Below are 15125 nucleotides of genomic sequence, written 5' to 3'. Positions count from 1 at the left end.
TCGAAGTAACCATTCCTTCCCCAGTCTTTGCATGTAACCTCTCTCACTAGGGTTACTTGAGTAGTAGCATTCCAACAGATCCACATTTTCATCTCTCGCCCATTTCCGTCTTGTTCCAGTAGCCCATTTGTCATCAAGGTGCTCTGGTTCCCCAACACCTGACGCAGACCTTGTTTGGCCGGGCGACGTCTGAGCCGGCATGTTATGCAACTTAGTATCTCTCATGGTATGAGGTAGGCAGTAGCTTGAAGGGTCTTGCCTAAGGACCCAGACTGGATTCGAACCCTGCCCTCTCGGGTGATATACTGATGCCTTATGTATTGAGCTATCCAGTCAGCTATATATATATATATATATATATATATATATATATATATATATATATATATATATATATATATAATATATATATATATATATATATATATATATAAAAATTGGAAAATACTCATATTTTCCAACACATTTGTCATTATAAAGATGCTAAAGGTGTTCAGTTTGTTTTGGGTTTGTTGTCTGTGCTGAGCATTTTTACCACACAGCACAATAATAACGGGCTGTAAGGGGTTGTAATTGGAGCTGTCGCACAGCCTTCCCTCTCTCTCGCTTTCTCTCTGTCCGACTCTTCCTCTCTTCCCCAATTTCTATCACGGTGTCTGCTTCGTCTTTCTCACCTCCTCTCCGTCCGTCTTTAACGCGCTCGGTGGACTGAGGCTGCCTCAGAGGTATTTGACTCCCTCCAGCATATCTTTGGGCACAGCTTTAAAGATGCTTCTTTGCAGCTTGCTTCAGTCCGTTGCTCTTCCAATGCCTTAACTGCCTCTTTGCATTTTTTCGTTTCACTTCAAGGTGAGAACATAACGTACAAGGGGGCACTGAGCTTTTACGCATGGAGGTTGGAATCTGTCTGTCAGAATTTACGCGGAACTGCTACTGAAGATGCAACCGGGTTTATGAGACCTTTTAAGGGCTTGAAGAAGGGCTTTAAAGAGAGCAGCGATGCGAGGGACTGAGTTGCTGCTCGGCTACTTTCTGGTGAAAGTTCTGGTGTGTGACGCGGAGGGCGAGCTGGATCAAACCGCGGATGACTTCATGATAGTAACGGCGTTCAACGAGTCAGCGGAGGGGGAGAGCGCATCCACGGAGACCCCGCACACTGAGGAGAAGTGTCGCGGCTATTACGACGTGATGGGTCAGTGGGACCCGCCGTTCGTGTGCAGGACGGGCAGCTACCTGTACTGCTGCGGCACCTGTGGCTTCAGGTTCTGTTGTGCGTTCAAAAATTCCCGGCTGGACCAGACCACCTGTAAGAATTACGACACCCCGCCGTGGATGACACCCGGCAGACCCCCGCCAAAAGTGGACGTGGCCCTGGAGTCCGCCAAGGATAAAACCAACCTCATCGTCTATGTCATCTGCGGGGTCGTGGCCATTATGGCACTTATAGGGATTTTCACCAAGCTCGGTTTGGAAAAGACGCACCGTCCAAACAGAGACAATATGTCAAGGTACGCAATTCAGATCTAGAGGTGTGTGTGAATAAATTAGATTGTCATTACGATGAAAAGCCAAACAACTGTTTTGTAAGCCGGAATATTTTCAGTTTGGCTAAAACTTGACCTTTTTGGAAAGACTGATTTGGAGCCAGCCGCCAAAGATCATTGCTAAAGAAGCTGACAGTTCAGAGTGTTGCATATTCAAACAGATCAGCATTGGGAAGTTAAGTGGAAGAAAAAAAGTTCACAGTTAACCACAATACAGAGCGAATTGTGAAGCAAAGCCCATTCAAGAGTTTGATGGATTTTCAACAAGAAGTTTGAGGTTGGAGTCAAAGATTGAAGAACCACAAAACTGAACCATTTTAAAACTGATTTGATCTGTAGTTCCTACTAACCAAAGTTGAAGTTAAATAAATTATTCTACTTTAAAGTAACAAAGAACAAATGTTTTTGAGTGGTTAACACTGTGATATTGAAAACAAATAAACATGAAGCCATTTTCAAATCTTACATAAAAATTGATCATTGATACTTGCATGCCATGTAATGTAGATTTGCGAAAGATCATAAAAAAATTACACATTAAAAAAAATTACTCTTTTTTTAATGGTCAGCCTACAGTACTCTCCATACATTAAAAAAAATGTCCAACTTAAAACAGATTTAAACACATTCCTCAAAGGTTGCATACACACAATGAGATCAATTATGAAGTATTTGCATAATTACAATGTCTTAATAAAATGCTGTGTTTGTAACACATGTGAACCCGTGAATTTATATTTTATTAGAATTACAGAAACATTTACTTATTGTTTAGCTGATGGAGACATATCCCAGGTTGTCATTGCAGACTCTGACTATTAAAATAAACTGCATCCCAAAATTAAAGTTCAAAGGTGTTGCAGACTGTAACAAAATATTAATCTCGATAGGGCAAGTTCAATTTTTCATAGCCTATCAGGCATTTGAGAGTAAATAAATGTAACAATTACTTATGATGGAAGGACCAATCAGATTATTACATGGTCTTAAAGACTAGATTTGAATAGCAAACGCTGACCTGATTCCATCATGTGCTTTTTGTAATACCGCTCTTTATCATGAGGGGGAGACAACAGTTCCAAACATGTCCAAACATGTCATCTTTCTATGCCCAACAGCGCAGTGAGGTGGAGAAACACAATTTTGTCCTTTAAAATCACAGTTTGGTGATGACAAGTGGAGTTCAAGGAACTCAACTTCTTGCTGGCTTCGAGGCAATCAGAATATTTGAGCATCGTGTTTACTTACAGAGGTATAAGTATGATAGGGAAGCTTTTTAGTAATCTGATGGACAGCACTGACAGAATAAGAATAGGAAAAAGGTTTTTATAAAATAACATTTGCAACCAATGATTTTTTTCAGTTACGTGAAACATAGCTGATATTTACAACTTACCTCAAATGCCAAACTAATGTGGTGTGAAGTTTTATTAGGAACAGAGAAGACTGAAAGAAACCTACAGCTAAGTTGCACAGTATAAACAAAATATATATAATACGGAGCCATTTACTTGTTCCCATGGAATATAAACAGGAAAGATGCAGCTGGTGCTGCTAATCATATGCACTTAAGTAATAAGTGCATATGTGATATTGTGATCAGTTCAATAAAAGCACTGATTTAGGGAACTTTCCGATCTGGAACATAGGCTTGTGTTACCACAATGTCAGGAGGGAAAGACAACACAGATTACCTTAAAGGAGCAACCATTGCTGTACATCTATCTTGGATTGGTGAAGAAGATATTTGCCAACTATTTGAAGTCCAGCATTTATAATTAAAAAGATTATTTATGAAACAAATTATTTTGTGCAATTGCCAGGAGTGGACATTTTAGAAAATTCACCTAAAGATCAGACTGTGCATTGCTCAGAGAAACTTCAGGAGCCCAAGAGACTCTAAAGGCTTAAATTGATAGCATGTTAAATTTTAATGCACAAAGCAAAATAAGTAGACAAAGACTGATTGGATATGGATGGCTTTGAAGGGTTTTCCAAAACAGTATGCTTCTTTTCTAAAAAAAAAAAAAAAAGAGTATTACAGTGTAACTTGCAAGTTTGCTCAGTTGCATCTGAAAAATTGTCAACATGACTTGACAAATATCAGTAAATACCTCATAATGATTGTCAACCAAATTGATGGTAGGCTGAAGATTTGGGCTCTTTTGCAGCTACTGGGTTTCAGCACTTTGCAGTGTCTGAGTCTGACAGGAACTCTGCACTGACATACTAGAAGGTTAATACTATTTTGTATTTTAATGCACATTAAAAATATGTACATTTTTTTTAATGTTTAATTTTCTGTGGTGGGCAGCAGACAGACTTTTTGTGCATTAATGTACATAACTACAACTTCTCTTAAAGTATTCTTTATCTCTTCAGAGCTCTTGCACATGTGATCCGCCATCCTGCTTCAGAAGATACAGATGACATTGGTCTGAGTCAACACTATGAGAACCTACAAACAAGATTGGCACTTGACAATTTCCGTAAGTAATGAACCGGCCGCCATATAAATTCTGAAAAGGCATTGAGCTCCTCTAAGTGTATTTATTTTGGAGCACCATGCTTTCGGTGCTTCTGATCCATTATTACTTCTTTTTTATCAGTTCAGACAAATTCTGAATTCGTATGAAAACCACAAACAGAAAAAGTGGCAGGGAACAAAACAGAATCCATGACTTGCAGTTTACTTTAATCTCAGAATGGATGCAAAAATATGTCTTTTGATTGTCTTATAGAAAAAAAAAAACAACTTACTTTTTTTCACTTATTGAAAATCTGAAGCCAGATTCCTTCAACAAACACAACTGGGCAGCCGATACAGTACAATTCAGGGGAAAGCAGTGCAGACATCATAATCATACACAAGAGCTGGTTTTACCACAGACTCTTCTCTGCCAGTTGGACTAATAGGAAACTTAAAGTCCATATAAAGCAAATAACATGGAGCACACAGACAATATTTTTACTTTCAATGAATATTTGCAGTTTCAAGTGCAACATTCTTTCTACTCTTAAGTGCATCATTTCTTTATTTTAAGCATAACAGTGTTAAGTCCTTCAGACCTTAGTCTACGTGTCTTATTTTATTTTGCATTAAATTTATGCTTGATTGAATGGCAAAATCTGCTCAAGCATTCCTGTGTAGCTGTAATTGCGTGAAAGCAAGTACAGAATAAAAAAATCAGAATAAAAAAAATAGTAACATTAAGGTTGAATATTTTATTCCATAAAACAGTACAAACTAGAGTGCGGATGTAATTACTTGTATTTGTGAATAAGAAAAGAGCCAATAATTGACCTAGAAGTTGAGCGAAATGTTAAGCTAATGTCTACGGATAAATGTTAGATTACCAGGGCCTTAGATTTAAAAAAATAAAATAAAATAAAAAATAATGTTTTGCAAATTAATTAATATACTTGAAACAAATAAACTTGCATTATTTATTATGCTTGCCATGTTAAATAATTTCAAAAGTTTGACAAAAGACAAGAAAAGGCATTTACCAGTCATGAAATCTCTGACTGTTGAAAAATATTAGATAATCACCACTCTGCATATCTGATTGCCTCGCCTGAAATTTTCATTAAATCCAAAGTGATGGAAAAACAAAAACACCCAATCGAAAATCCTGAAAGCTGGTGAACGCATTAGTCATGCCATCAGAAATCACCAAGCACAGACACTAATTACCAGTGACAGCCTAGAACTCTTTCTTAGCCAATACTGTAGGCCACGGCCTCATAAATTTTAGCGCAGCCTTGTTCTTTCATTCATCAGCATCAACGCCTACACACACCTACAGTGATGTGCACATGCAGAGCTCTTTTTTTTAATCTCCAATCTGCGCTGCCAATCTGCTGAAGAGCCCCACATGGTACAAATCCCATTTTTCCAACAATAACGTTGAATTGAAGTTTTTTTTTTTTTTTTAATACACAATCAAGCAGCACTTCTTTTTTGCTAAAAATGAAAATAATACTACCCCATATGAACAAAAACAATCAAAACAAAATTATCTCTGGTCTAATTATTATGTCCTGGGTTCAGTGGAAATTTAAAGAAATTCTAGCTGCTTTTTTATAAATAATAGTGATATTTTTAATAATAAGTAATTATTTCCAGAGTGCGTATGTGAGTGTGTGTCTGGTTGTTTGTCTGGATGGACTGGGGACCTGTCCAAAATATGCCATGCCTCTCGCTGAATGACAGCAGTGGATAAGCGTTAGCTGGCATAAACAATCGATAGATAAAACTGTAGAAATAATATGTCAATTTTTCTATTTGTAAACAAACATCATCAAAAACAACAACAACAACAAAAAACTAAAGTCAAAAAAATTAACTTCAGTAAAGGCAAATCGTATTCACACAAATACTTGTAAATGTAAATAAAACAAAATGATTTGTTATAAGTGTGACATAATTATTTAATTGCTAACAGGCATTATTTATGTTTATTTAAGAATTTATAACATTTAATACATTAAGGATTTCATGACCTTGTCTTAGAGAGCCAGTTGAAGTTCGCTTGAATGCGTTTCAGTGGCACATTTGTTCTTTCGACAGCAATTCAGGTTAGAAGGCAAGATGATATTTGTTTCCGCACTGATCAATACCGTACTCAATACTGTACTGGTGTGCTTTCTAAAAATATAGACAAGTCGTAATTTTTTCTGGAGAAAAAATCTAAGTCACTTTAAAGCAGTGACTTAGAGGCTCAATCTTTGTTCAACATTCTTACAGAATGGACAACTGTCTTCAGACACCAGTAATGCAGGTTTTATGAGCCATTCCAGTGCTACCATGCTTACGTCTGATCAGATTCCCATCTACACGGAACAGCAGGAGTCAGCCAGAGAGAACAAAGTCTTCACTCACTGCCATCTATCCATCGATGTATGACAGGCCATTTTCTCACTTCTATATAGAGATATATTACTGCTGCAAACCTCTGATGACAACTGAGAAAAAGATACTGAAAAATGTCTGTATTCGATATTCAATCTAAAGGGAAGATAGTTGTAAGGTAAAGTTCAGCGTGGGCAATTTAAACAGTGATAAAAAGTTGATTTTTTTTTCTCTTAATTTTCTGATCGTTTGTCATTTAAAAAGACTTAAGCGCTGACTTCACTACAATGATAACTTATTAAATAGATGCAACTGGTGAAATACAAAGAAACAATCTTTCTAGCAGTGTAAACATTGAGTCTGCATGTGATTTGTACACCGGCAAAACAGTGCAGATATGTGCACCTCTCTCTTTCTAGCACATAACTAATATGTTATCCCTGGTATGTGTCAGTATGAGCATTGGCCAAACATGTGCCAAATGAACATCAACATCTGTGTCCCTCTAAAGTTTCAAGGTGTATAATTGTTTCTGAACACAATATACACCAGCACAATGACGTGGTGAACAAGAAGAATTACCCATGAATATATGTTACATGCACACATGACGGCGATCCATTAATGAACTCATTTTAAAAACTTTTGACCACTTTTCATGTATGTTGAAAAGAATTCTGACACAGAGCTTCATCAAATAGCACTGGGCATTGCTCTGTATGCTGCTGAGTCACAGACCAATTTCTCAAGACTCAAAGTTCTAAAGTCCGACGATATTGAAAAGAAAAGAAACATCATCTTAATTACAAGCTTGAAAGAAGTCGCCTGTAAATTAGAGGTCCTTTCTCCTTGTTCTATTTATTGCACAGTATTCAACTCCCAAAATACCCCCTTAAATATTTTATGAGATTCAGGGGAGGTGTCTGTGTCTTAAGTGTGAACCAGTTTATTTTCTCCATCACCCATGGAGTCTTCAATCTTACAAGTCTCCAAAAGTGGCCTTCTTTTCCCCAAAACAGCTGATACAAAGCTGCCAACACTGTCAAATAAATATTAGAGATAAACAATTTCATACAAGTCTCAGATTCAAGTCAGGCTACAAAAAGGTCAAGTCAGAAAATTATTATGAACAACTTTTCTAAGCCATTTGATAATAGATGGGAGTTGTTTATATGATTTTGCTAATAAGCGTATACAGTAGTTTTGATTGTAACAGGTGGTAGGTGCTCAAGTGGCATAACTTACGTTGAATTTTGTGGAGAGAACCCAAAAATAGTTTAAAAAAAATAAAATAACTTGCACAGAAGGAAACTGGAGGAACATGCACCACTATTTTTCTTATTTTAAAATCATGCATCCAAGACTTTTGGCAAAGATATGCAATACAATAAAATACTGGTTGAATAATTTAGAAAATCATGTAATACTTTGTGTCCTAAAGAGGATTAAAACTGTCATTTTAAAGAGATCAGACCAAATGAGAACCTGTGTTCATGGCCCACTTACTAATGAAATGGAAACAGGTCAGTAAACTCAAAAAATAACCTGAAAATTTAACACAGATAGGATGGATTTCTGTTTTTAAATAAAAAGGTCACAGGACTTGTGATAAAATCTTCAGTGTGGGTGAGATTGTATTGATTAGATTATATGGCATTATTGGTCATGACACTTCAGACCAAGAATTGTTTACAGCCAAGAGTTGCTCTTTTTGCACTAAAGCTGAGTTCACTTAAGTTTGTGATGCATTTAGAATATAGAAAAGCCTCAACAAATGTAACACAGAGGTTGTGTTTTGAAAAAGGAAGTGAAACTGAGAGTGGCTTGTCCTACATATTTTATGATGAGCTTTGGTTAATGATGGAAAGAAAAAAATATTGTGAACACTCGAAGCTAAAATTAGTTATGTGTAGGGCAGATGATAGTGCAGTAAATAAATAAAATAGGGCTGACAGAGAGAAGCAGCTGTGATACAACAGCATAGGATACACCATTTTTAACCATTTGTTAAAAATGTCCCTTGAATTATTTTGTAAGACTGCATTGATAATTTGAGACTTTCCAAATTAATTAGCACATTATTAAACTTTCTTGCTGACCAAAAGGGAATAAGAGCCTAATTAACCTATTTTCTTTATTAGTAATCTGTTTTTAATCAGAGCACTTTCTACACCAAAGATTTTTGAACTCAGCTTCTTTATAACTTTGCAAAAAGAAGATGTCAACAACAATAGTGAGACCTTGCTGCTTGTTGATAATTAACTGATTGGTACACTTTCGGATCTGACACGACTCCTAAGCTGTAACACACAATACAATTAATGAAAAAGACCCAATTTTGTATTTTGGAAGAGATGTAAACTGTTTAGTTTTTTTTTTATCTGTTACCACATTGATCATTGGTTCAAAACGAACACCATGTTGGTATGCAAGGTGATCTATAGTCCCAGTTTAAATTGGGCCAAAACGCTTATTACCAATTTTGTAAGGTAACATCAGTCCTGTAGCGGTATGCCTTGGAGATACTGGCAAAGAGAGAGCACAGGTTGTTATTGATAATCCTTTAAGACTTATTATCTATAAGGAAATAGGTGGTAATTGTGTCCAGAAGAACAGTGATTCCTATACTTGCAAAAGCAAAAACATGGAATTCAGACAGATTATGGAGAAGGACAACTCGGGATAAGTTGTCAAAGTCACAACATTTTTAGGAAATGGGATCAGAAATTTCTCGAACTCACTGAGAAATCTCACTCTATGCTGTCAAACTCCAATCTTCCAGGGACAATGTCCTGCAAACTTTAGAAGTGTTGATCGTTCAACCCACCAGCAACAATATTAAATCAGGAATGACTATACAACTTGAATCACGTTGAAGATGTAAATTACTGATTTGATTCAGGTGTGTTAGGCCAGGACACGTCTTCAAACTTGCAGGACAAAACTTGCTCTAGGATGTTGGAAAAGAGGTTCCAATCAATCAAACCTCTGAAGATCTCTCTCAGGAAGAGCAGTGTGTTCCGTGCAACAGGATCTTTATCCTAGTGGGACTGCTGGAAGGGTCATAGAAACTTATTTGTCCAGTTCATACAGGTTGAACTGGACACAACAAGGGAATATGTGTCAGAGCTTTTGGTCCACATTGTCACGACTACATGAAACAGTTGCCACAGTCTTGCATGCTGTATATCTGTGGTGCCAATCTTCTTTTAAACTACATCCCAAAGGTTATCTATTGGTTTGAGAACTGGTGGCTGTGTAGGCCATTGGAACACAGTGAACTCATTCCCGAGCTTAGGAAAACAAGCCAAGACAAACTTTTATTTGAAAGCACTTTTAAAGCAGCAAAAGTGAACAAAATAAAAAAAAATCTCAAGTGTGAGATGATTTCTGCTTTGTGGCAGATGGGTACACTGATCACACTAACTTGACGAGAAAACCGTGGAGATGGTCAGCAATATCAGTAACACAAAATGTGTCAGAAAATATCCCCTGCAGCGTTGCATCACCAGCTGCAGCCACTGGCAGGACTTTATCCATACTTTCACTTTATTTACGCCAGATTCTGACTCTACCATCTAAATGTCGTTGCTAAAAATCAAGATTTATTCGACAACAGTCAGCTGGTCTATTATTTTCCATTTTTGTGAGCTTGTGTTGGTTCACTTTTCTGTTATCTGCCAGCAGTAACACCTGTGTGTGATTTTTTTTCTGCTTGAACCCATCTGTTTCACGTTTCAGCATGTTGGGAAATTATTTTGAACAATCTTGGTAGTAGTAAGTGTTTATTTAGACTGCTGTTGCATTTTTATCTTAAACAGGTCTGCCAATTTTCTTCTAACCGATTCGTCATATTTGTGATTAAAAATCCCAAAAGATCAGCAGTTTCTGAAATATTCACACCAACCCATCTGACACAAGAAAACCATAACACATTCCTCGTCGTTTACATTTTTTTTATTTCCCATTCTGCTGTCCAGTTTAGACTTCAACAAGTGGCCTTCACCATGCTGAGATATCTAACTGCATGGGAAAGCTGCCATGCGAGTGGCTAATGTCCAATTTTTGTTTACAAGCAACAGAACAAATGTAACTAATGAAGTGACAGGTGTGTGCATATTGTTATTCTTTCATAGTCTGTTTTCCAATTTCAACAATATACAGCTTCATTAGATTGTTGTTAGTGCAATAACGGCATACGATTAAGTTGTTTAGTTACCAGTAACTGCTGAACAAAACTAGTTTTTGATATTGAAATGTATATTTTATTATGTCTGCATAATCTAACCTCTACCGAGAATCCATCTCTGCAGCAAGTCCTGAGTAGAAAGAAATGATTATTTATCACGCGTATTATCCGTATCACAATGCTAAAAAAAATAAAAATAAAATTCATATCACATTTTCTTACCTGATGCCAGCAGGCCTGTTGAGAAGTCCCGAAGGGGCCATGTGTAATTTAAAATGTTAAACTATTTTTCATTAAACTGAGAAGAGAGGACACTCTGAACATCTGTTCCTTCTGCCATGCCAGGGAGGCAGGGAACCAGTCTATTTGCTGTATACCCCTTAATTTACCAGATGTCTACTATAGGATTAGTTCAGTGCGACAAAGACCAGTCAAGATTTTCCAGCTGGGTCTCCAAGGAAGACTTCTTCAGAAAAATGTGACACTGTCAAATAAGAAAAATGTAAATCATTTTGAAATATGAGTACAAAATTACTGAAGCACTCATAATGTAACCAATGGGATAGAATAAATTTTAGTCCTGCACCTGCCGGACGTGCTTGAGGATGTTTTGTTAAGAATTGTTCTTCTCTTCTTTTAGACAGCAATCAGATGAACAATGTGGCCCAGTCTCCAACTTTGGTAGGTCAGCCATATCCAGCAGTTGGACAGATTATCAGCCCATATGAACAACAGACCCCACTCAAGGATCTCAACAAGTACAACACTCTGAAGGCTGTGGGTAAGTAGTAGTTTATTATGTGAAACAAAAACAGGACAGCTGTGATTTATTTTTTGATATAATTAAGGAGATGTTACATGCTTTCTAAGAAAATGTTGATACATATATTAATAAAGTCATCTGCCTTGCATGATGTGTCAGACGAGAGAACTGCAAGAACATTTAATGTGATTTAATTTGCAGTGTATTTGTGCACACAGACAACACTTCTCCAAAGCCCAAATTCAGTTTATTTAAAGCCTCGGAGTTGAGTCTTTGCTTTGCAGCAGTCCTTACAAATTAATCCATAGTCCATCAATGTCAGGATGGAAAGAAACAGAGAGCTTATTTATAGTAGCAGGTTTGTGCTAATTTGAAAAGTCTGCCATCAAGAATCATCCGAACAAAATAACATCTATATCTCCATGACTCAGTAAGCTACTAGCTCTTTTTCTCTTTTCGTTAGGATACTATAGATTTAGAGCTTTAAACATAAAGATACAGAAATGTATTGATGATAGAATAAGTTAAAAGAATAAAGTATTAATTAGGTCAAGGATTTTAAGATACTTGGAAACTGTTCAATTGCGAAATATAAAAAAAAAAAATCTTTCTTTAGATGTTAGATATGGAGGAAGTTGTATTACATTCTCAATCCACTAAAATAGAGATGGTACTTGTTTTAACTGCCATGTAACAGCACAGTAAATATCATAAACCAAAACAAACAAAAAAAAAGCCTTTTGGCCACTATTATACCTGAATTTAAACAATGCTACTAAATCTAGTACATTGAGTTCAGTCTTCCAAAGTCTTACTCTAAACCCAATAAAACAATAGCAAAATAGCTTAAGCTCAGTCAGACTGGATTGACAGCATTTGTGAGTGTTGATTTCTTTCTAGTATAGCTCTGGGCACTTGTTCATCTCTCAATAAGGACCAGAATTGTACAATACATTTTTCATGTTCAGATTAATTGAACAGAGTTGAGTGAGATGATTAAAGCTTGAGATATTGTTCTGTAACCCAACTCTAAAGGCAGATAGTTGTCGTGTTTGTTTTTAAGAAGCAAAGAAGTAAAAGGTTTTGAATGGACAAGACACGTTTGATCTTTTTATTAGGATATAAAATAAGGATTTGACATATACTGAAGACTTCTGGCTGTTATATTACAAAATGTGAAGTTCAGGGAGCATCTGTGCTTTTGCAAGGCACTGTAAGATGTGATACATGGTTCAGTTATTGATGAATGACAGCTGAATAATAATTGTATCTTATTATTTCCCCATTTTTAGCAGAGAAAGCAAATGACAACTACCAAAGCAACCGCAGACAAGCGATTGAGATGACAGCTAAGGGTAGCCTTCCAATGGAAAGTGTGGATATGGAGCCAGAGCCTCCAAATCCTTACAGCCCACCCAGACAGCGTTCTATGAAGCACAGCGAACACAAGTACAAAAGCCACAGGAGCCACAGCTCCCAGTCACTGTCCCACATCTCCAACATAGCAGTCAGCCCAGGGGGGCTGAGATCCTGGCAAAGCAAAGACATGCTGGGACTTCGACAGAGCTATGGCCAAATGAAGCCTGGCATCACAGAGAAAGAGCTACATAGCTCCCGCTACATGCCTCCACAACCTTACTTTGTCACCAACAGTAAGACAGAAGTGACAGTATGAGTGTCTGCATTATTCAGGCTCAAAATAAGCCAGAATTAATCATAAAAAAAGGGTTCCTTGCAACCCTATGAGTGGGGTTGCAAGGAGCCAGCATGGACTGTACTAAATGCATCTCGGGTAGCAAGATGCCATCTATAGTTGATGTGTACTGTGTACTCCTGGGGGCACTGTAATCAAAATGTCGTGTCTGATGCTCATGTAATCTCACTACTAAAGCCGCAGAAATTACTTATCACATTGTTGGGATGAGGCACTAATTACTGTCACAAGTATCTACTGAGATATTCAAGGAGACTGCACTGTATTTTCTAATGTGTAGTTGAAAGATAATCCAATCAAATTGAACTAGCCTGTGGCTGTTTATTGATTAAATAAGACACCTGAAGGTTACATACTGAAAAAGACTAATCCTGAACTAAGAGTGATTATTTTTTCACATAGCTGTCATGTTCTAATTATGAGCCCTCTAAAGCATTACCTCAATTAAAAAATGTAATTCACGACTTGCTAAACTATCACCTCATGCAGGAATTGTAGACATTTAAAGAAAACTCTTGTAATTCTTGATTTAAATAGTGTCACAAACATTGGAAAACTGACTTGAAAGATTTTGTGTTTGTTTGGAGAATTCCAGATTTATCATAGTGTTCTTAAAATGTAAAGGACTCAGTCTGTAAATGTGCTACTGTTGATTTAAATGGCTCAACACACATTAAAAAGTCTGTTGAAAACTTGTGATTCTTGTGTCACTTAAAAAAGATGTTTATTTTTGTTTTAAGATCATCAAGCAATTAAAAATGTTGGGTTTTAACAATAAAGAAAAATGCAAACAAAGAAATTTTTGTATTCAGTAAATAAGTGTAATGCATTACACGAGGAATGTAATGATTTGTTTATGGTTTTGTTTTAGCAGCTTTGTTTATCCCTCTAATTTGTTTTTGTTGGACTTTTACTGCTTATTTCTTCTGTTTACATTCTGGTTCTCAATCATAACCGAAGTTTTATCAACCCTCTGGGAGCCCTGTCATTTTTTTAAAATGCCAGGAGACATTTTTGTTAATTAGCAAACCATGTTTCCAACCAACAAGGTTGTTCCCTTTGGAAATTAAATCAGCACAGTAACCCAGTTCAGTCAGACGGTGTGCAACAGCTGTGTGCTCGGTTCTGAAAGTCTTGACATTAGAGTAATAACTTAATAGAAAAAAAAAACAGCTTTTAGAAAGTCAAACTGAGGCGGCATGTACACAGGAAGCAAAACTATAGAACTTGATGTATACATGGTAATGAATACGTTATGTCACCATACCTATTGTGTCAAGACAGAATGAAAAGCTCTATTTTATACATATGTTAACACTTAAAGAAAAGGTAATTTGTAAAGTTTGTCATGTCTCCCCTCAACTTCAAAGTCTAAAATCTCAGTAAAGTAAAACGTGATTTCACTCGAAATAATAATATGTATAAAAAATGTTGAAAAAATAAAAACATCCATTTTCAAAATGTACAAAATGCTTTCAAAAAATAAATATTCGTGGTTTTGTGTCTGAAATTAAATTGTAACGCGGTACAGTACAGTTTCTGAGGAAGCCGGAGCAGACGCAGCGCTGTGGTCTTGCTCTTCTGAGCAAGACTGAAATCCCTTTTTTCTGTTTTATAAAACCAGGCAGATGGCTTGGCTGATTTCAATGGTTTGAAACACACATCTACTAAAGTGCTCAGCGGGAATCTATTTTACAACAAACAAAAGCCTTAAATGTCAGACTGAAATCACTCCATTAATGGGTTCCACACTGCAGGTCATCTCTGCCAACTGGGTCACCAAAGAGGCTCTTAAGGGTCTTTCAAATCCACATTATCATGTCATATCTGTTGATCTGAACATAAATACTAAAAATGGTTTGCAATTATCTAACATTCATCACTTTTCTATACAATGTGTTAAGTGGTCAATCAGTAGAACAGGGAAGGCTTGTTTTGTGTTACTATAATAAAAACAGAGAGAGGCTCTGATTGATGAGCTGTCAAGTCCTCTTGCTGAAACGTCGATGAATTAATGAAACTTTTTCCTTCATGGGCTTGAGAGGTTTATTTGAGGCTTC

At 36.6% G+C, this 15125-nt stretch overlaps 1 protein-coding gene across 1 annotated transcript; it reads left to right on the top strand.

Moving 5' to 3' along the window:
- The first annotated feature begins 644 nt into the window (after window positions 1-644).
- On the top strand, window positions 645-13642 carry shisa9b (shisa family member 9b). The gene is made up of 5 exons (XM_055021590.1): window positions 645-725; window positions 850-1508; window positions 3927-4033; window positions 11229-11369; window positions 12644-13642. The coding sequence occupies exons 2-5, from the start codon at window positions 1000-1002 to the stop codon at window positions 13024-13026; spliced, it is 1140 nt and encodes a 379-aa protein (XP_054877565.1). The 5' UTR covers window positions 645-725; window positions 850-999; the 3' UTR covers window positions 13027-13642.
- Window positions 13643-15125: the final 1483 nt, after the last annotated feature.

This window comes from Poeciliopsis prolifica, unplaced genomic scaffold (genome assembly GCF_027474105.1).
Source record: "Poeciliopsis prolifica strain line A6 unplaced genomic scaffold, Auburn_PproV2 SCAFFOLD077, whole genome shotgun sequence".
Classification (NCBI taxonomy): Eukaryota; Metazoa; Chordata; class Actinopteri; order Cyprinodontiformes; family Poeciliidae; genus Poeciliopsis; species Poeciliopsis prolifica.
This window is presented reverse-complemented; position numbering and strand designations above follow the sequence as displayed.